This window comes from Thamnophis elegans, chromosome 1 (assembly GCF_009769535.1).
Source record: "Thamnophis elegans isolate rThaEle1 chromosome 1, rThaEle1.pri, whole genome shotgun sequence".
Lineage (NCBI taxonomy): Eukaryota > Metazoa > Chordata > Lepidosauria > Squamata > Colubridae > Thamnophis > Thamnophis elegans.
In genome coordinates, this window is record NC_045541.1 from 32,244,187 (window position 1) to 32,266,407 (window position 22,221).

Genomic DNA, 22,221 nt, shown 5'->3' on the forward strand with positions numbered 1-22,221 from the left:
TGCATTCTTTTAGAGAGTCCTTGAGGCACTTGGGAGTTTTTTCTGTGATTTCAGGGTGACCCAAGTAGTGAAAATGGATGTGATGCCTTCTTGGAACTGCTGAAAGCACTGTGTTATGGAGCTGTGCTTTCTGCAGAATGTTTTTGCCCTGTGTCCCTTCACTGTTGAACACAGGTGCAGACTGTTGAAGATGAGTTTGTGTTGTTTGCATCTCAAACTGAAGCACAAATGGTTCCTGTAGTCTGCAATTCTTATTGAAATTCATTCATACTCCCGCACCATGTTTTTGGAGATTCTCAGTCATCCAGGTCATGGTTGTCCCAAATGTTTATGTCATGTTTTATAAAATTTGGCAAAATTTAATTTCATGGGAGTTATGTGTCCTGGAGTTTGGACATAATCTGTAAGTGAAATTAAAGTATCTTGGTTGAAAATGTTTTGCCCTTTGGTGCACGATTTCTCCCAGGTAAAATCAGTCCTTGATTTTTACTCATCTCAATTTCTTGTTCAATATTCATACATCAACTTTTTAGGCTATAAAATGGTGACCAGAAATTGTTTATGTAATACAATTCTGGATGGAGGTAAATCAGCTTATAAGAGACTGCCTGGGAGGATCGTGGGAAAAGAACTGGAGTCCTGGGACATCATACACACAAGACAGACTCACAAACACAGACACGCAAAGATGGCAAGAGACACAAACAGGGAGATAGTCGGTAAAAAGCAGTCTGAAAACTACCTACCTCTTTTGGCAGCCATAGAAGTCAATTGTGATTTGAGTTTTGCAACAATGCTCATTAGAAATTCATTTTTTTCCTGCTGTTCATGTATCTGCTTCTCATAGCTGTCTGTCTGTAACGATAGTGTAATTGGAAGCAATCATTTTATGTTGATAAATAGGTTTTACCTCAGGCAGGAACAAAGAATGGCTATGCCATGGAATTAGTGCTTAGATTTACTGCCTCACTCTAAATACGGTAGGTTGATTTTATACTCAAGGAGCTAGAAATGCCTACGTATCTTGTTTCCCGTCTGTTTATTTATTGTATTCTTATTTGATTGTTGTTCTGAGGAACCAGGGTAGAATATAAGGCTTTGTTTACGCACGCACGCACGCACACACACACACACCATTTACCTCACAATAATCTGATAAAAGCTGCAAAACAGTGACTTGTCAAAAAGTATCAATATCATATTCATGGCTGTACTCAAGTATCCTGTACTGTACTGCCATTTAAAAAATAAATTCTGGATTCCCCCCCCCCCCTTTTGACAAGACAATTATGGACAAGAAAACGATTAGTTTTCCGGCACAGACAGATGAGTTATTTGGTTGAATAATAGCAGTGCCACAATTTCAATTTTTCCCCATTCTTCCACTCCTGAAAACCATAGCTTTGAGCAGGCAATGGAAAGGATGCAACTATCTCAAAACACAGTAAGAGCTCAGCAGATAGCAATAGCTGCATCATAAACCCATTAAAAGGCAAAGAGGTCAGTATATTTGAGCAGCCTGGATGACCTCAGGAAGCAGAAGGAAGAGAAAAAGTCATTAAGACCCAAATTGAAAATGTACAACAGCAATGTCTTGTCAACACTTCTGTACAGAGCACAATCATGACAGCTAAAACAGACAGAAGAAAAGATGCTTTTGACAGCCAGTGTGCACAAGTGATTCTTTTAGAGTCAGATGGCAGCAACAAGTTAGTAACTACAAGATATACTTGACAACCAAATATCCATCTGTATTGAGTACCATCTGGCCGTGATGACTCCGGCTTCTATGCATTTGACACAGCTTTGATCTGCAGAGTCTAGCAAAACAAGTGGCCAACCAGAATCCACCATCAGCCATAAACTGACAGGTGCCCCAACCAGTGCCTGAGACCATAGAGTATAAAGGAGGAGGGTCACCAGAACAAAAGCCTCTTCTTTAAGTCGCCCCAAGTTAAAGAGGAGACACTCCTAAGTTGACAAACTTTAAGCAACTGCCTTATACTTTGCCCTTGGGAATTTAAGGAGAGAAAACTTCAAACAGATGAACTAATTAAGGAAAGGGAGAATCTAAATGGCATTTCACCCCCCACCCCACACAACCTACTTATTTTGTTAATGTATTAAATGGTAATCAGTATATCACAGAGGCACAGAAGCATATAGTGTAGGGGCAGATTTTGTCATCAGCATCGGTGGGACCACTAAGCTGAGATCTGCTAAAAAATTTATTGTACCATGTAGAGGCCCTTCATTCAGACTAAGAAAAAGTACCACTTGGCTGTTCAGTAAAACAAACTTCTCTAGGCAAAAACATCCCCTGGAAAACATTTACAAATAATCAAAACAGCCAGCAATAAATTTAAAAGTTGTCAAATGACATTGATAAGTAGTGGGTAGACCACTGCTTGAATACTTCTTAGATCTCCTTAAATAGAAGGAAGACAAACCCCAGTTCTACCGTGTTTCAATTGAAATGAAAAGTGAAAATCCAGAAGCAATAGCACAAAGGCTTCCTGCATAACTGCAGAACTATAGATGAGACTGATTTACAGCCAATCCAGTAAAGGACAGTATACAGATAATCCTTGTTTAGTCACTACAATTGTGACTGACAACTCAGTGGTTAAGTGATGTGATTGCTAAGTGAAACTACATCTGTGTTTATGATCTTACTTCAGCTTTCTTAGGACTTATTGGATTTTGTTTGATGGTTTTACATAAAGATGCCAATGACTGAATACGGAGCCTTCTACATACAAAACCACAGAGCTAAAGCATATTCCTCTCATCCTTAAGAATTCATTGCCCTATAATGTCCCTAGACAAGTGGTTTTCAGCTAGTGTGCTGCAGCATATGGGTGTGCTATGTTTGTCTGTCTATTATATCTATCTATCTATCATCTATCTATCTATCTATCTATCTATCTATCTATCTATCTATCTATCTATCTATCTATCTATCATCTATCCATCCATCCATCCATCCATCCATCCATCCATCCATCCATCCATCCATCCATCCATCCATCCCATATATTTAATACAGTACATATATTTTTTTTATTTCACAGAACTTTCCTTCAAACCATGTGTTACATATTTAAAAATACATATATACGATTAATAATTTTGTGGTGTGCCACAGAACTACTGCTCTATATTCAATATTGCGTCATGGACTGAAATAGGTTGAGAAACACTGCACTAGACTATTTTTTAAATTTAACACTACTTTATAGTTCATTTCATCTTTACCTTCTGTAATACTAAGCTACCAGCAAAAGAAAAAAAAAATTCACATGTTGTTTCTCCACTGTTTCCTCATGCAAATGTGGGAGGCTTCTTTCCCTACTATCAAGCTCCTGCCTATCTGTCTCTTTGCAAGCACAGCATCCTTTGACAAAGGCAATCCTGGAGGCAACTGGTGGTACATGTGAAAACTGCCTAAGAGTTAAAGAGAAAGGCAAACTATCCTTGAGGGATACAAAATTCAATTTCATAAACAAACTATCTTTCTCATGGCACAGCTCCATACCTGTGAGTGTATGATTTTGGCAGATAATCAACATAGCATTCTTAAACTACACAATATTTCTGTTGTGTGGGAATTCTGAGTTGTCCTTTTTTCCCCAGAAGCAATTGTAAAGGAAATCTTAACTTGTACAATTAGATATTAAAAACATAACGTACCTTTTGCCTTAGTTCTTTTCTAGCAAAATCTCTCTCCATACACGCCTGTCGAAATGCGTCATATGCCTTATTAAGCTGCTCTGCAATATTTTTATCCATACTTCCCAGCAATATTTCATCACTGAAGAGATTATGAATGCAGCAGATCTTGTTAAATTACTTTATGGGGGGAAAAAAGGAAAAATATTGGTTATTGTAGTACATTATTTTTACTGCTTCACATTTGTCCAGAGAAAAGAGCAACTAATGGAGCAATGTAGTGAAACCCCATTCGACACTATTTGAATTTTTTTTCCTAGGACAAGGGCTGCTCCCCTCCTCACTTTTAATTCGAAGATCTCTTTTTAACATTGATACTCCAGGTCCTCGACTTATGACCACAATTGAGCCCAAAATTTCTTTTGCTTGTTTTATGTGAATTTTGCTCCATTTTACGACCTTTCTTGCCACAGTAGTAAAGTGGATCACTGCAGTTGTTAAGTTAGTAACATGGTTGTTAAGTGAATCTGGCTTCCCCTTTGACTTTGTTTGTCAGAAGGTCGTAAAAAGGGGATGGCATGACCCCGGGATGCTGCAACCCTCATAAATGTGAATCAGTTGTCAAGCAGCAGAATGTAAACCACGTGACTGTGGGGATGCTGAAACGGTCATAAATGTGAAAAAGGGTCATAAATCACTTTTTTTCAGGGCCATTGGAACTTTGAATGGTTATTAAGTCAAGGTTTACTTGTAATGTATGAAATGAAACACACAGCTATTATGAATTCAGTAACCACAGATAATGCTTTTAAATGAATTTGGATTCCATAAATTATAAATGCATGTTCCATGTAGATGCAAATATTTATTCAGGCTGGCTTACTCTTAAGAATTCAATTCTGAACGGCTCAAGGTTGACTCAGCCCTCCATCCTTCTGAGGTGGGTAAAATGAGGACCCAGATTGTTGGGGGCAATAGGCTGACTCTGCAGACTGCTTAGAGAGGGCTGTAAAGCACTGTGGAGTGATATGAGTCCAAGTGCTATTGGTAAGTTCTATAAAGCAAGCTTTCTGGCAACCCACTTAAACAATCCAAAAGGCAACATCTCCCCTTGTCCAATCATCCCTGCTTCCCTTCAGAAAGAAATAAAAAAGCTACGAACAGGCAATCTATATTGTTTTTTTAACATGCCCCCATGCATTTCCTTGTTGAGTGAGGATGTGCATGCTTACAGAAGCAATAGTGCCCTCCCTGTTTTGCTGCTAGGGGTTAGCAGGAAGTGGTGGATGTATGTATGCAGGTGAGATGGGCCACTCAGGTGAACATCAGTTTGCAGGCATCATAGGAGTTTCCAGATGGGTGAAGGGGAGATCCTGGAAGTTAGGGATCAGGTGGGTGGAGGTGCGGCAACTCCTCTGTTCTTACTGTATGGCTTTGGCCTGTCATCCCCCAGTAAGAAAAGGGGCTAGAAGCTGTTGCTAGTACATTGCTGAGAGCTGAGACATCTCATGGTGATGGGAGAAAGAAAAAGTAAAAGGAGGTTGGAATGGAAGGGGTGTGTGGGAAGCCCTGGTAGAATAGCTAAGAACTGCAAAATACTTCACAATTAGAGACCCCATGGTGCTTACGGGGCCATGGAATTGAATGAGTGAAGAGCTGGGGTAGGTTCGTGAGGGAGGTAATTATGGGCTATAGCAGAAGAGATTACTTGAGTCCAGCGGAGGGGATAGCATGAGAAAGAAAGTGACTCCATCTTAATTATGCTAAGTATAAACTGAGTTGGAGAATTGCTTTTGCAGGCTGTTATGATTTTATTATATTATCCTACAACCAATAAAGTTATTTCCAGGTTCTTTTTCCTGAACTCGCCATCCTCACAGGGCTGTGCAAGTTGTTAGGGGATGGGCGTATCCATGGACATCTTAGATGCATGCAAGGAATGTTACTATGGTGGGCAGTCATGAATACACTGAGTATCCTGGGAGGGACAGAAATACTGCCACTGGCCAGGAGAAAGGAAGAATCAGGCTAAACAGCCAATGTTATTCCTCTCAATCTCCCTCTTAGACGAGCCAGTATTTCTGTCTTATCTCACCCCAAGCAGTATTAATAAAAGATCTTTGTGAACGCTTTTCATTTTGTTTTGCATGTTCAATATATAAATGAATGCCCTCTAATAGCTCCACAGCCCTCAAGGCGTCCGTGGCCCACATTTTGGGAACCACCACAAGTATTTAAGGCTGAAAACATCATCTATTTTTCTGGAAGATCAGCAGGGGTGATTTATTGCTTAAGCCCACAGTCCCCAACTTTCTGGCATCAGGAACTGGTTTTATGGTAAACAATTTTTCCTTGGAACTGAGTGGTGGTGGGTTTTTGTGCAATATACATTCCGAGCATATACAGATCATTCACCTGAGGCTTGCGTGGCCTGATATGCATTCAGATCCTATAGACACCACTGTACTTTTTTTAAAAAAAAAGCTGAAGGGATAAGGAAAAAAGCATTAGTTACTGCTAGAGGGCTTATAGGAAGAGAGCAAGAAAAAGTAAAAGCAAAGAATTTATCCCAAGGGAAACAGTTGGAAGGTCCTTTTCTCTAATCCAAAAGTCCATCGAGACCAGCAATTTGTTTTCTAATGGTGCTTAGTAAGAGTTGACACTTGAAAAGTTATAAACCCAACATCAAATTGTCACAGGCTTTAATGTTTAGATCTAGATTGTTATATAGATTGCCTATATAGATTGTTTATTTATTAAAAAGTTATTTTTCTTTTGAAAATGGTACTGTGACTAATGTAATTATACAGTTTAATTAAATTAAAAGAGTATTAAAAATCAATAAAAAAGAGAATAACTTGATTAAAACTCTCTTCAACAATCTAATAAACATTTAAATTAACAGACAATTAATAGAGAAAGAAATAGACCAATCTTGGAAACACATTTCAAGACTTGGGAAAAACCCTTCAAAAGGTCTTTCTTAATTTTCCCATTAAGTGTGATTTAAAAAGTCAGTGGAGGGAAAAATGTTTTTCCAAAAAACCTTAACATCTAGATAAATTCAGGCGATGAAAAAGCAGTGTTTCAAGTTAATTTAATCCAAGCCACATATGCCTTAAAAGTTACAATGAGGGCACCTTATAAACAGACTGATAAATATTGAAACTGGGCTATCCTAGAAGCTATCTGTAATTTGCAACTTACAAAATCCTTTGCTATTACAATGGGCTGTCTTTTGAAATACTGAATTTTGAGGCAATTTAACTTGCTAACTAAAAGCAGTCAAATATAATTTCCTATTTAATATTACCCCATTACAGTAACACTATAATGGAATAAAAATTATTAAAAATCAAAGTGTTATTTTAAACCTAAATGATCAGTGGACAAAGCACTTAGGATATTTATCTATTAGCTAAGCCTGTTTGCAGCACGCTACCATGTGACAACACAAATACAAGATGTAGTGTGAATATGTAAGGAAAATACTCAAGTTGCCACTATAATTCTTTTAAAATATGAGATCATCTAAATGCAATACCAGTAATGAAGTTTAGACTGGAACAGTCCTTATTCCCTGTGTAGATCAAAATGTTGCAGAGTTCTCTTTAACCACATTTTTAATGCTAGTTGAAAAACCAAAACCAATTATCTTTCCTCAGATTTCATACCAAACAAACAAGAACAGCTTCCAGAACATAATTAATTAAATGTGACAAATTTCTAATTTAAACAGAGTCAACTTTGGCACCAGCATTCTTTTGCTTCCCTATTTATCATTGAGGGAAAACTATTATTTAAGGAGCCCTTACTCATTCCTGCTCAGATACTTAGCATTCATTTTAGCTGAAACATAATGGTTTATAGATTTCTAATAGTGCATTCCCAAGCCACTTAACTCATAAGTGTCACCAAACACAAGGAATCTACTGCAATTTGTAGGCTCAAGGTGGGTGCTTAAGAGATTTGAGTTTCCACCTTTTAATTGTTTATCTGGATAGATGCTTGATAAAACTCACAAGAGGCCAAAGAGTAATTCCAGGGTGATTGTATCCAATGTGCAACCATCCTGAAGGGGTGGGATCTGAATGAAAGGCCAAAGATTACTCAGTATTTTTGCAGATGACTAGTCAAACGTTTCACTTGGTTGGGCTAAAATGAACTCTTCCCTCTTGTAAGACTGAGAAGACACATTGGCCTTACTGCCGACGTCTCCTCTTTTCATGCTCTTCCATGGTCCAGCAATGCTCATGTTAACTCAAAAGTGAGCTCCATCGAATCCCTTGAGAAAAAGGTAGAGGATTAGAGCCCTAGGGAACTATTAATTCTATATTTATGACAACTGTTGCCATGGTGTTATGTTTCTACAATTGCTGAGCTTTCCAACCCGACAGTAGCCAAATGTGTCAGAGTTTGATAAATGTCACAAATTGGCATCCACAACATGGGGGGGGAGGGGAGACTATAAAGAAATTTGCGTTGTTCTGCCAAATGTTGTGTCTTCAAAATAGGAATGAGAGCATCTTCTTGATAATTAATGCATCAGGTCACTCAGCTAGGCAGGACTAAAACTAGGAGAGAAATGGATGCTTGGCCTTGATTACAGTAGTTGCTTCGCAGGGCTTCCCTGTTAGGTACCGGTACTTCTTTTTTTATATTTTTTTTAAATAAACAAGGAAGCATAAACTATACGCTTTGGGAGAAAAATAGAAAAACATTTTTTTAAAGAACGTGCAAATACAGTACAGGTAATCCTTGACTTACAACAGTTTATTTAGTGACTGTTCGAAGTTACAGAGGCATTGAAAAAAGTGATTTACGACTATTATGCACACTTACAACCCTCACAGCATCCCAGGGTCACGTGATCAAAATTCAGATGCTTGGCAACTGACTCATATTTATGACGGTTGCAATGTCCGAGTCACGTGATCATCTTTTGCGACCTTCTAGCAAGCAAAGTCAATGGGAAAGCCAGATTCACGGAACAACAGTTATACTAACTTAGTAACTGCAGTGATTCACTTAATCACTGAGGCAAGAAAGATCGTAAAATGGGACAAAATTCATTTAAGAACTGTCTCACTTAATAACAGAAGTTCTGGGCTCAATTGTGGTTGTAAGTCGAGGATTACCTGTACACAATCCATGGGCATTGTTTCTCCTTGAAAGCTTCAAACATATACTTTGTCACAGGAATTAACATTGAAGGTAAAGGAGGGGGAGGATTTAGGGGGTCTGAAGATCACAACAGAAAGCCATAACTTCCAGGTTACCATCCCATCCTTTTGAGGGAAACAACTGATCCCAATGCAGAGGTAAAAGGACCAAGAGCTACTGGTAGGACAGGCAGCTCTCCAATTTAAATTCGATATGCATAGGGAATAAACTACATACCGTGTTTCCCTGAAAATACGACTTGTCCCGAAACTAACGCCTTGCCACATTTTTCATGTGGGCAAAAATATAATCCCACCCCCAAAATAAACCCTCTGGACAACCCCCCCCTCTGGCCAGGCAGAACACCGCTTACCGACCTAGCGGTATCCCGAAGGCACCAAGCTGCGGGAGCCGGGGGGGGGGGGAAGGCGCTCACATTGCTTGCCGCCTCGGGATACCACTAGGTTGAGGAGTGGCGTTCTACCTGGCCGGAGGGGGGAGTTGCCGGGCGACTGCTCCCTTGCAAGCAGGCTCCCGAAGAGCCAGGCACAGTCTCAGGGACGAAGCAGCCATGAGGTAATCGCGCTCATGAGCAGCTGCCCAGCAAATCCACTCTCCAGCCGGGCAGAACGCCATTCACTGACCTAGGGGGTATCACTAAGGCGCCAAATCACATGGCGCTCTGCCCGCCCCCCAGCTCCCGCGGCTTGACACATTTGGGATACCCCCAAAGTCAGTGCATGGAGCTCTGCCCAGCTGGAGAGGGGGGTTGTGTGAGCGCTTGTTCTGCCCCCAGCCTCACCAAGCCCTTGCGCAGCTCTCTCTCCCAGGGCACTGCAGCCGTTTGCCGCCGCCATGCTCCGAGCATAACTTCCAAACTCCAAATATCAGCTGCCGAGTCTTCCAGCATCAGCTGCTGTAGGAGTGCTCTCTATGGTGGGCTGGCTGCCGGACAGAGAGTCTTCTGGACAGAGAGTCTTCCATTTGTGTTCATTTATAGTGAACACAATTTAATTTTATTCCTAATTTTCTAGCATTAGAACTTTGTCTCTTAATCAGGGATTCTGGGATTCTTTTTTCCTTAACTAACTGGTCCCATAGCCTATAAAACTAATAACCCAAAGGTGCTTTTTCAAAAGGCAACTATATTTTCTTTGTTTTTTCTTGAACACGTTTCGCTTCTCAGCCAAGAACTAATGTAATTGACTTAAAACTTAGTGAGAGGTGGAAGAAAATTGGGCTTAGATGCCATATCAGTTGCAATTCAATACAAATGAATCAAATGGGGTAAAAAGTTATCTGGGGTTTATCCCCACTGACCTCAGAGATTAGGAAGCAGATGTAAGATGGCAGTGGAATCCTTTAAAACAGTTTTTCGAAAGAGGATTTCTGGTTGTGTTGAAGTTCAATTTCCATAATTCCCAGCTGGCATTGGCAAAAGATGATGTTAGCTATAAATGGCAGAAGTCAAAATCCCATCCCTCTGGAGGGTACCCAGTTGAGAAAGTTTGCTGTGAAAACCATCTAAAACTAAGTCAATGAAGATTCTTAGTCATCCAGGTAGAGTTGTCTGGAAGTTGAGTCATGGCAATTGGGCTTATTTTTGGTTTGAAACAATTCACCATTTATTCAAATCTTATCTAACCTGAAACTGAAGAAACTACTTGGATAAGCAGCAAAGCAAAAAAGTTGCTGCATGATTTTATTAAGCAAGACTTCTTAAAACTACAAAAGAAATTGAATGAAATTTCAGCATTCTCACTTGAGATTTTGGCAATGTTTAGAAAATGGTTTTAATTTAATTGCTAGGATTTCTGAAAGCTTTTTTTTTGTGGGAAATGAATATTCTGGAATATGCTATGCAGAGTTGCCATTCTGGGGTCAGTCTTTTTTCCCTTGAAACGTAAGTATTCTTTTAAAGAAAAGTTCCACAACTTCTCTAGCAAAGAAAAATGTATCTCTTTCTTTAAAGCAGTGGTAGTCAACCTGGTCCCTACCGCCCACTAGTGGGTGTTCCCGCTTTCATGGTGGGCAGTAAGGGTTTTGTTCGATACTGAAGCACTTTCCTTTTTTAAAATTTAATTGACTTTTTAAAAAAATGTCATAGCATTATTTAAAAACATTTTCATTAGGTTTTCATAAAATCACCATTACTGTGGAACCGGTGGGTGGTTAGAAAATTTTACTACTAACAGAGATACAAAAGTGGATGGTAGGTATAAAAAGGTTGACTACCTCTGCTTTAAAGAAATGGAAGATTTATCCAGTCAGAATATCTACTCCTGAGCTACTTAGGAGTAGCTTTTTTTTGTTCCAAGTCAACAACATAAAAATACAAAGCTCACCAACAAAGTATACAAAATAGGGAGAAATATTTCACTGGATTCACCAGTTCATTGAATCAGGGGAAAGATAATATCTGCAAATCAAAGTAGCTCATTGAGATGCAAAACCTGACAAAGGGGGAAAAAACCACTAATGCAAAAAAAATATGGGGAGAAGAATGGCAGGTGTAGAAAAAGCAAACAAACGGAACATCACTGTTAAGAACAATCTAGCCAATATACACATAAATAGTCTACAACTGTTGGACATGGAGCTTGATTGTGATTCTCTATTTAGTCATGAAATTCACAGTTGATTCTGAGCAAGTCAGAATCTCTTAGCTCAAACCCCCTGAATTGTGTTATTCTTCTAAAACCTCTAAAACCTAACATGTAACTGCAACATAAGCTCAACAATTATCAAATTGTATGACTGAAGGATAAAATTGTTAATTGAGAGAGTGGAGGGTAATAAGGACATTGAAATGCATGAGAATGAAATCAGAGTTAGTCTTCATTCTATCCATCATTTTTTGCAATTGTGACTGCCAAGTCTGCCATTTTAAAGCCAGGTTCAAAAAAATACATTCCTAAGATAGTTGTGGGGATACAAGGGGACAATTATAAAGGCTACCTAGTACCCCATGGAAATTGGAGTAACAATTGTATTAATTATTTTGAAGCTTATTCTACATCCATATACTATATTCCATCTTTTTCTTTGCAGGAATTATGAAATAGAAATCTTGTTTAAAAAGATGTTATTTTCTAGTATGCATATATGTGTGCAATGAATTTCTTTTTAAAAATATCTAAGATGATCATACTTAGCTGAAATTCTTTAATTTTGCATAAAACTAATTATAATTAGGAGAGCAAGCTACCGCTCTCTTTTGTTCATTGCTGAAAGTAATTCTGACATGTTTTGATATAATTTAATCCTAGCATCAGAATACAAGCAGGTTTTTACACTCATACATGCCTTACTCATCAGTGTAGCAGTTGAAGTGATAGAATAAAAATCTCACAGAAATTTTTAACTCCTCCTTTATGGAGTTTTCAGCATCGACATTATTATGACAAATGCTTAAGTGGTTTAACTGTTTAAACAGATACTTTCAATGACCATTTTTCAGAGGCGAGATATTGAATTGGGCGGGATTCAAAATCACCCAAAGCTTACCATAGTTTGCTTAAAAATGGTGGCTGAACAAGCACATAACATACTAAGCTGAAATAAGCAACCTTGATTATGGCTGAGAATGATATGTGAATTCTATCAGTACCTTTCAGCCCTATATTTTTCTAATTCCAGGTTTGGAGAGAGAAATTGACTTTTTTCAAATAACAATTCAGGATGTCAGTATGTTCATCATGATTGTTGAATAAGCTGGTGTGGTTTGCATATCATCTGATGTACACAATCTGCTGCAATCTTTTCTTTGCCCATGCCACCTGTGGCTTTTGGTTGTACACACACAACTCTGTTCCCTGACCCAGCTTCTAAAGTTGCCAGACTCTACAGGTAGTCCTTGATTTACAACTGTAACTGAGCCTGGAATTATGGACATAAGCGTAGGTCATGCTGCTCATTAAGTGGGTCACTGCACAATTGCACTTGATTTTGTTAGTTTTGCAACGGTTGTTAAGTGAATGTGTTGGTTGTTAAGCAAATCCATTATTTACTGTGATTTCTTTGGGTTGGAAACCAAGTAAATGCCAGCTTCTGGCTAAAAAGTCATAAATCATGATCACATGACCAAGGGATGTTGCAAACAGCCATAAATGTGGGATTGTCACCAAGCGCCCAAAATATGATCACCCTGATTTGGGGAGGGGGGGGGGCTTCCAAAATCTTGCCATGAAAACTGCAGGGATTTGTCCAGACAGTTGCTGGAAATCAATACTGACTGGAAGGCAGCATACATACATTTAAAAAGTCAGTTGATTATAGATTTTAGAAGGAAAGGCATAGTGTTTTCATCTTGAGGAGCAGGCTAATGTTTTTTTTTAATCCAAAGAGAGAGGGGGAGAAAGCTACTCTTGTACATTATATTCAGAAAGCGATCAGAGCATATTTTACCCTGCTCTTCACATGAATCGAACTAAAATGGATCCCCATCACTTTAAATGAGTTTTCTTCTAAATTAATGTACATGAATACAGAGATGTGAACCTAGCTCTTTTAGTTAAAACCTATGCATATGATTAAATTCCCACAGATTTCAACAGAACCATATTTGTTTTAGCTATGGCTTCTCAAAAACCACCCACAATTGACTGCACTCATATAACATAATAAACAGTATACAAAATGTATGGCTGGATACACACATCACACTAACCTTAAACCTTGATTTAATTAGATGTAGTTCGGTTACTTTCAGGAAATAGTATCTCCTGGATGATTGTGAAAAGGCTTCAGTAGGGTAATTGCCAGCTTTCTTGACGCTACAAAGATGGAAACTTTTCATGAAGGGAAACTGGAAGAATACCTTTACAGCCTTCAGGGTTTCTATTTCAGTCTAGGGAAAAAGAGCGGACTGGTTTCTCAAATGCTCGCCCTTAGGAATTTCTAGGAGGTGCAGTTTCCCAATTAAAAAACAAACAAACTTCCACGGTCTGGGTTCAAGGCTTCCGGAAGAGGAAGTTTTCTCCGGTCCTCGGCCCTTCCGCAATTGGGTCGTAAACACCCGGAGGCTACGAGACACCCAAATGTGTTTGTGTGTTACTTGTAAGAGGAAACGAACCGGCGATTTCTTTGCTCCAGGTATAACTGGTTTTAGACAAAGCAGCCACCCGGCCGCCTCTCTTTCCCCTTTGAGCCTCCGAGTACTTTTTCCTCCTTAGGCGCTTCCGCCTTTGTGAGGAAAAAAATATATCTATGAATGACAGGACGCTTGGAAATCCACAACCCTTGTGACGTTGTGACCCCAAAGGCCCTGGCCAGCAATCCCAAAACCGGCCAGGATAACACGGGACGGCATCTCTTCGCCCAACGCCTCAAATCGGGAGCCAGATTAGGGGAGGCGGACCAGAAAGAAAGCTTGTTTACAACGGCACGGTTAGGGGTTACAAAGGCAGCTTTCAAAAGGCAGCTAGGTAAACTTTTTGCCGCGTGAAGAGATTGCCCACCAAAAGCTAAGAAGTCCCGGGCAGGGCTTAAAATGGAAAGAACAACGGAAGCAGAATTGCTAAAGTACAAAGAAGTGGGAGGGGGGGGAGAAACTTTGGGGGAACCGAACTTGGGTCTTAAGGTGGCTTGGAGAAAAAGGCAAAGCGATACAGTGAAAAGTTGAGGGATCGGCCGCTTAGTGGGGGAGATATCTGGTAAAAGGCGAGAAGAAACTTACGAAGCCCCCACCGTGATCGGTTACGCGCTCCGAGCGCCTCGGAGCAAGACCGAAGCTTCGACGCGCCACCCAGGAACAGATCGAACTTCCTGCTGTGCCGCCGCCATGTGATCCGCCGCGTACAAGCCCTGCCAGTTCTCGGCAGCTGGGCTAGCTCGGCGGGGGTGGCAGGGACGCGGATCACGACCTTGCCGCCCTGCCCGCGGGCTCCCCTGGTTGCCCAACGGGCTCTTCTCTGCCCGTCGGAGGAAGAGGGCAAAATGGGCTCTTGTCGCAACTTTTCCTCGCCCGCCTTCTTGCCTCTGGCTGGGCAGCCCGGTGCAGGAGAAGTTTTCCCGCCGGGAGAGGAAGTGGGGGGTTGCTGGTTTCCCGAGCGGGAAGCGAGGGAAAAACAAAAGTGGCAGGAAGAACCTCTGCCCGTGGTTTGGCCGCTTGGCCACCCGGGAGAATTGGGCTGCTGTTGAGCCCCGGTCGCTGCACCGCCTAGCGAGAAGTTGAAGCCGACAACAGGAAGGTCGTCGGCCTGCGCTCCTCCTTGCGGCTGCCTTCTCCGTTTCCCCTATGAGAGAAACTGGTAATTCTCCCTTTGGCCTCTCGGAATACAAGGTCGGGGGACCACCCGGAAATCCTCCAATCTTTCCCTAGGCAATATCAAACAATCGGAAAAACACCTTGTAAGAAAGCACAGCATTGTGACATTATTGTGTGCAATGCAATAGGTTGTTGTATTCAAGAAAAATACAGCATTTTAGTTGAACTGAGGCCACTTTATCTTCCAGCTAATATACAGTGGCTGGGAAGAGCACAGCTCAATCCTGCTCCATATCTAAAGAACAGAAGGAGGCAGTGATTCAAGTGTGCTGATCAAGCAGTACTCTAATTACTAATTTCTAAAGTAAGCTGCAGGTAAGTGCCCACCATAATGGACATCTAGAACCCTGCATATGTAGAAGTATCATATCTATGTTTTTACTAATTACTTGCATAGGAATTATTCTTTATACTATTTATGTTTTTTGTATTTTTTGTCATGGATTCCACCAGTGAGGCTAAAACCAATTTCATTGTATACATGATGTACAATGACAATAAATGCTATACTATATAAGTTGTTGCTTACCCAGACAGTTATTTGTATCATGTATCATATCTGGGCTACAAAAATCTGGATGACCACCCAATAGCAGACAATGGGTGGAGATTTCTGTTATCTCTGCTCCCCTGGAACAGTTGTTGGAATATTTGAAGCCACATCTGTCCTTGTCTCAGTTTTATGGGTTTGGGCCTCCTGTTGAACTATAAATTGATATCAAACATACTGAACCTTACGGGGATATGGGTTGTTGTACATCATACTAGATTTAAGATGTGGCTGACTATGATTTAGTGGATTCTGCAGATGCAGTTTCATAGACAAACATTTACGAGACAAAACAGCTATTGACGTTTTCAGTATTTCCCATTAACTAGCTAGTTTGGTGGCTGATAGTGGCTTACTTGTTATACTTTAATTGCAACATAAAGACTAAACATTTGGACAGTGCCTTATATAAAGCTTTATTTTATTATATTGGTGGTTAGATATTTGGCTTCTGCAACAGCTATGTAAAAAAAAAAAAGTGTATCTCTGATCACCAGAAAAGCTAATAATGCTTTCTTTGCAGGAAGGAGGAAAACAGATGAATCACAGACAGATTCAGTTGGAAATAAGGGAAACTGTGCTCAACTTCCATATATGTTTGCAGCCTACCTTGATTGCTGAAACAGAATCCTGAGAAAATTAAGCCCGTCTTGATTGGCAGATCTTATGGTGGCCTAAAGTGGAACAATTCTGCTCTTCTGTGATCTAAAATCATTAATGCTGTTTTACTGAAGAAAACAGGAGGTTATAGTTGATGCCATTTGAACAAACAAGACCATATATAGATTTTGGAAAAATTCTTAAGAAGAGAATCTAACCACAGAAAAAAACTCAAACCTCTATCAAAGTGTGTAGATGTATATTTTACAAAAAAGGAAAAAAATGGTATGTTATCACAGAACTGCGATGCCTGGAACCTTATATATAATTATTCATTAATATAATTATGGATATTATTGCAAAGTATTGTACAAATGTTAAAGATACTAAAGTGTAGCCTGGAAAAATCAAAACTTTAGAATGTATGAACTCTATGTAACAAGTCCGTTTTGGAAAAAAGCGATCAGCAGATTATGTGAACAGCATATCTACTTTTAATTTAGACACTTTTAGGTTTAGAGAAGAGAGAGAACTTTCAAAGGCAGAATTTATTCTTATTCCTTACCAACACGGGACACTTCTAGATGAGCCTTTTCTTGTACCGTTACCCTCCCTTAAACACAAAATTGTATTAGCGAATCTTGTGATATTGTCCAAATTAATGGGTGAGAGATCTCATTCTGCAGAGATGGAAAAATCACATTCCCCTAGTAATAATTAAAAGCCAGCCTGGTTGTTCCACATGCTTTAGACATTCACTTGTATCAGCATGAAAGAACTTTTCTATTGTACCATTCTTTCTTTGAAATACTCTCTGCTTTAGAAATTGAGCACGTGCCAACTTTGCTATGGTTGAATAGCAATTGCTGTGAAATGAAAATCTGTTTATTTACCCTCAGCATTTGAGAGCTCATGATGGCATAGCTGAACTAGTTAACAGCTATTGTTTTATTATTCTTGAATTATTTTGATGTGCTTAATCATATTTCTTAAGATTTTCTTCAGTACCAGAAGAATCATTGCACAAAAGGTAACAATATTTAAAATAAATTTTTAAAAAGCTGATTGCCTATTTTCACAGAACTTCCCTGTTTGTGGATGGTACTCATGTTACTATAGTTTTTTAAGGCTACTCAGAGATATATTCCTCTGTTCAGGGAAGCATAATTTCAAAGTTAAGATTAGGGTTGAATGCAGGTTAATTTTTTTCTAGCTCTATCTGTTCCTGTCCATGTCCATCTTTTTATTCATGTAGCAAAATAAGACGTTTTCCTTGGGCGACAACTAGGGTAAATTTTTAGTTGGGTATAATTTAATTTTGGGAAGTTTTCTAAGGAAACAAATTTGAGTAGCATGAGAAATGTTTCTGCTTCTAATGGGCTGAGCCTATTGCATTTATATTGATGTTATCAACATTGAAATACAGTTTCCTTACACATAAAACTAAGTCACTATTATAAAATGTTTACAGTTTGTTGTGCCCAGCATAATAATAGCTCAATAATAAGAACAACAAGGCAGCTTTCCTTTGAATAGGTTACATTTGCCTATCCCAGGTCCTTGGAAAGGACTCAATAGCTAGACAAAAATGCCAAATCCAATCTGAACATCTGGCTGACTGTGTGATAAATCATAAATTAATCTATTAGTTTGTGTGTTTTGGATTAGTAAATGTCTGCAATTTGATTTAAAGGAGAAATAATTTTTAAAGTTGAGAAAATTCCCATTGCAGATGGAAGATAGCTAGGAGAAGGAATTGGTATCCTCGTGAGATACAGTTGAGAGATACAGTTTAAAAAACACGTATTAATTTTAGCATTCTGATTTGTTTTAACAAGTTGTGATGCTTTTATTTGGGGGGATGTTGTTAAAAACAGTCGCAGGTTTTTATCAGTAATTTCAATTGCATAGTTAATATTTTTATTCTTATAAAATTATGAAAGGACAGAATAATCTCAGATAGCCCAACTGTAATTATCTACACCAAAGCACATAGAGGAAGTAGGCCCTAAATGTAAGTGAATTATAAAATCCACACCCTTTTTAATACATGGATTTGATGCAGAGTACATACCTTCTATCTTAGCAACAGCAGTCTTTGCTTTCCAGAACATTCAAATCATTTGGCAACACACCCTTTTAGTCTGCTTCCATGCCTGTTTTGCTATCATAACGCTTTCTCAAAAGGAGGTTAGAAGTATATTACTATCTTGTTAGCTAATGACTGATGTTAGCTGGGAACTTCCACTGAAAAATCCCCCACATGATACTTCCTTGTATGTAGCCACATAGAGCTGATCATTATAATTTGTACTCTCACTAAATCAGAATTTAAAGTGAAAACAGAATATAAACTAGTTGTAGAACTTTAATATCCTGTCAATAATGCCATGTAATACAGTAAAACTTCTGTTCTGTGGATGTGAATTGAAGGATGGAGGCGTTGAATGAGCTTTAATTAGCAGATACTGAGTATTTTGCAAGGCTTATTTTGACCAGATGTATAGGTTATGAAAAACAATCACAAATATTTTCTGGGGGGAGATGCATGGTTTGTTCAGATTTGGGAGGCTACATATAGGTTAGATGTATTTTTGTTGATAAAAGTTTTGCACTGAAAAGGAGTTGCCATTTTCACATTTTGAAAAGTGGTGTTGCACACTCTGAGCTATCTTTTTGTGGTAGAATTTGAGCCCCTGTGTAGCTGTAAATCAGGTGGCAAATTTGAATGGTATTTCATGTTCTGGATAATTGGAAGTTTCTGCAGCACAGTTCTGTATGAACTTTTAAATTGATTGTATGGTAGCAAATGAATAGTTAGTGCTTAGCTAAAAGCCTTTGCAATTTTCCTGAGTAAAAGCGCTGATAAATAATACTGATGTGTACCCTTCTGCAGAACAACTTTAGAATGTAAAATACAAATCCAGTTACAAATTTAAAATATCAATTAATCAAATTATAATCAGATAATCCAGTAGATTACCCTAAAGCAAAATTTCAAACCAGCAAATTAACAACTATTTTAAGAATAGCTTTATGTGTGAATTTGAGCAGCTGAAATTAAAACAATGGAGCTACTGTTTGTATTTTTATTATGTTGGCCAATAAGAAAATTGTTTTTTTCCCCCTGGAAAAGACTTCTTGCCTGTATGAGTTAGAATGACTTTAGAAACTTAGTACAAGTTTCCAGAACAAAGGACAGAATTAAAGATTACAGGGAAAGTTTATTAACGGCAGGGATCCACAAATACACAGCCTGCACCAACTATATCAGTTGTATCATCCATCATCATGGTAGACATAATTCATAAACAGATGGCTGTAAAAGTTTGTCTACACTTAGCCAAATGTGGAATGATGATACAGTCTATTTTATATAAGTTGAACCATTCAGAGAAAGTAAATTTAAAGTCATCAGCAGATCTGATAGTGTTTGGTCAAACAGTCTTGAAGATGAGTGCCAGACAAAAATATAGAAGACACAGAAATAGAATTACAGTTTTAAAAGCCTCCGAGAGTGAAAAAAAAAACCTTGATCTTTGGTATTTACTAGCGTAAGATAGGAATAGATCCTTCTTTTCATTTTCCCAATTAACTGATCATTTGGAGGACTTAGGCAAGAATGCAATGTGTGGAGGATAATATAAATCCTATTGCGTGAGCAGAAATCCTTTTGCACAATGTTGAATAGACAGCTATATTTGTAATATTACTATCATATTTTTGTACCAAACAGAAAACATAAGGTTTTAAGTTCATATAGAGAATAGATGTAAAATTGTAGGGATTTGATTTCCAGCCTCTCCACAGCAGATTTGGGGGAATTGGGAGCAGGGGAAGGCCTCCGTAGTCTAGAAGATTTTTGAAGATATTTGGTGGAATTAATTCATGGAGCCATACAGTGGATCAGATTGCCTAATTATTGCAAGTAATTCTGGACTTACAACCGCAATTGAGCCCAACATTTCTGTTGTTAAGTGAGAGATTTGTCAAGTGAATCCATTTTATGACCTTAATTTGCTACAATTCTTAAGTGAATCACTGCTGTTAATAAATTAGTAACCTGGTTGTTAAGTGAATCGGGCTTCCCCATTGTTTTTGCTTATCAGAAGGTTGTAAAAGGTGACAACATGACACTCCCCCTCCCAGGACACAGTAACCAGTTGTGAGCCAGTTGTCAAGCACCTGAATTTTGGTGATGTGACCATGGGGATGCTGCAACGGTTGTAATTGTGAAAAACAGTCATAGCTCATTTTTTTCAGTGCGATTGTAACTTTAAATGGTCACTAGCTGAATGAAAGGTTGTAAGTCGAGGGCTACCTATATACAGTAGTCCTATCAGTCCTAACTTTGGGGGATGCCTCTCTGATCCTACTTAATTAAACTTTTTCTTCTGTAGACTTTCTGGATTGTTATTAACAGAATAGTGCATAGAAAACAGTACTAAATACTTAACACAATGAATAATTTCCTGCAAATAGTTTGTGGAGAAATCTTGTGTCATTATAACCAAATTAGAGCTGTTGTCAGTGGATGAACACTGCAAGAGATCTCTGCATTTCAAGCCGAAATCCAATCTCCTCAGTTCCTTCTAGTCATTGTGGCTTTGGGCATTTCGACAACAGGGAGAAATATAATGAAATGGATAAATTATGTTTATCATTTTATCATCAAAAGTTACCTTGCAAGAAGGACTGAATCAAAACATTCCCCACCCCTAAATTTCTTGGTTTACATGTTTGTTTATGCTTTACTGTAATTCATGGATGAATGCACATCTTTTGATTTCTTTGTACTTTAGGCCAGTTCATAATTTATTGATTTATATTTACTTCTATGTCAGATTTGTTTCCCACCTTTTATTTAGGAACTTGAGCAACATAAAGGGAGATTTTCCTTCACTTTAGCTCACAACATTAAGCAGGGCTAAAGTGTCATCCAGATATTTTCTTTTGGTTGCTACATCACATTGTGGTGCCATGACGTTTCATGATGTTTTTCCCATTCCCAGAGCTGAGGTGGGCAAGGCCTGCGTGTGACACATTCAGCCCGTGGGGACGCCAGTTTGACACCCCTGCTCTAACTCAACCACCTAATATCTGGAACACCTTAAATAGTGGGATTCAAACAGTTTTTGAATCAATGGGTACCTCAGATGGGCTAACTTACATAATGCATTCAAAATGTGGAACCCATGACTCCTGTAGAACTGTAATTTGGATGAGCTGTGGCCACTTCAGTGTAATCAGTGTGATTGTCATTTCCTAGTGCTCCCTGCCATCTTCCTACAAGAAAAGTCAACAGAGAAGCCAGTAAGAAGTCAGACATTTCCCCCCCTTCTTCACTGCTTTTTGTTGTTGTTGCTAGTGGTCATTCTGTTTGGGTAAGGAAATATCTGTGAAATGATGACCCAATGGGCCATGGGTTATGTAGTTAGATTTATACTGATTCTTTCACAGCTATATCTTGAGTTCTGGCATAGAAAGGAAGACTATGAATATAACATCATACCACACTGGAAGAGGTGCCCTGTTTTCCCGAAAATAACACCTCCATGGATAATAAGCCCAGTCGGGCTTTTGAGCACATGTGCTAAAATAAGCCCTCCCCTGAAAATAAGCCCTCCCTGAAAATATTGCAACACAGCAGCAGCCATGAGGCTGGACACCTCCTGCACCTCAAAAATAATACGACCTCCCCAAAAATAAGGCCAAGTGCCTATTTCGCAGGTCAAAAGAAAATAAGACTCTGCTTTATTTTGGGGGAAATATGGTATCGCTTTCAACATGCCTGCATGGGGGTGACAAATTTTAAATTAAAGCTTTAGAAGGGCAGTCTTTCTTTCTATCCGTCTCTTTGTTGATTAAAAATAAAACCCAAAGGGGATGGGAGGAAATCAGCATTGTTTTACAAAAGCACCTGAAAGCAACTCCTGTCAGATAACAGTTCTCGGATTTATTTAACATT

General features: G+C 38.9%; 1 protein-coding gene and 1 long non-coding RNA gene across 5 annotated transcripts in view; one reads left to right on the forward strand and one right to left on the reverse strand.

Annotated features, from left to right (window-relative positions):
- TANK (TRAF family member associated NFKB activator) overlaps positions 1–14,725 on the reverse strand; it is a 35,252-nt gene extending 20,527 nt beyond the window's left edge. For 2 of the 4 annotated variants that reach the window (XM_032211342.1, XM_032211318.1), the window contains exons 1-3: positions 14,513–14,725; positions 3,694–3,852; positions 747–855 (exon numbers count right to left, since the gene is read on the reverse strand). In XM_032211342.1, coding sequence (XP_032067233.1) covers positions 747–855; positions 3,694–3,792 — 208 coding nt within the window. In that variant the 5' untranslated portion in view covers positions 3,793–3,852; positions 14,513–14,725. Of the gene's footprint in view, positions 1–746; positions 856–3,693; positions 3,853–10,155; positions 10,261–14,512 lie in introns of all 4 variants that reach the window. The other 2 variants (XM_032211326.1, XM_032211334.1) reach the window with 2 other exon arrangements.
- Positions 14,726–14,875: 150 nt separating this feature from the next.
- LOC116504370 lies at positions 14,876–19,449 on the forward strand. Its single transcript, XR_004254801.1, has 2 exons — positions 14,876–15,418; positions 16,177–19,449. It is a non-coding gene; the product is annotated as an uncharacterized LOC116504370 (long non-coding RNA).
- Positions 19,450–22,221: the final 2,772 nt, after the last annotated feature.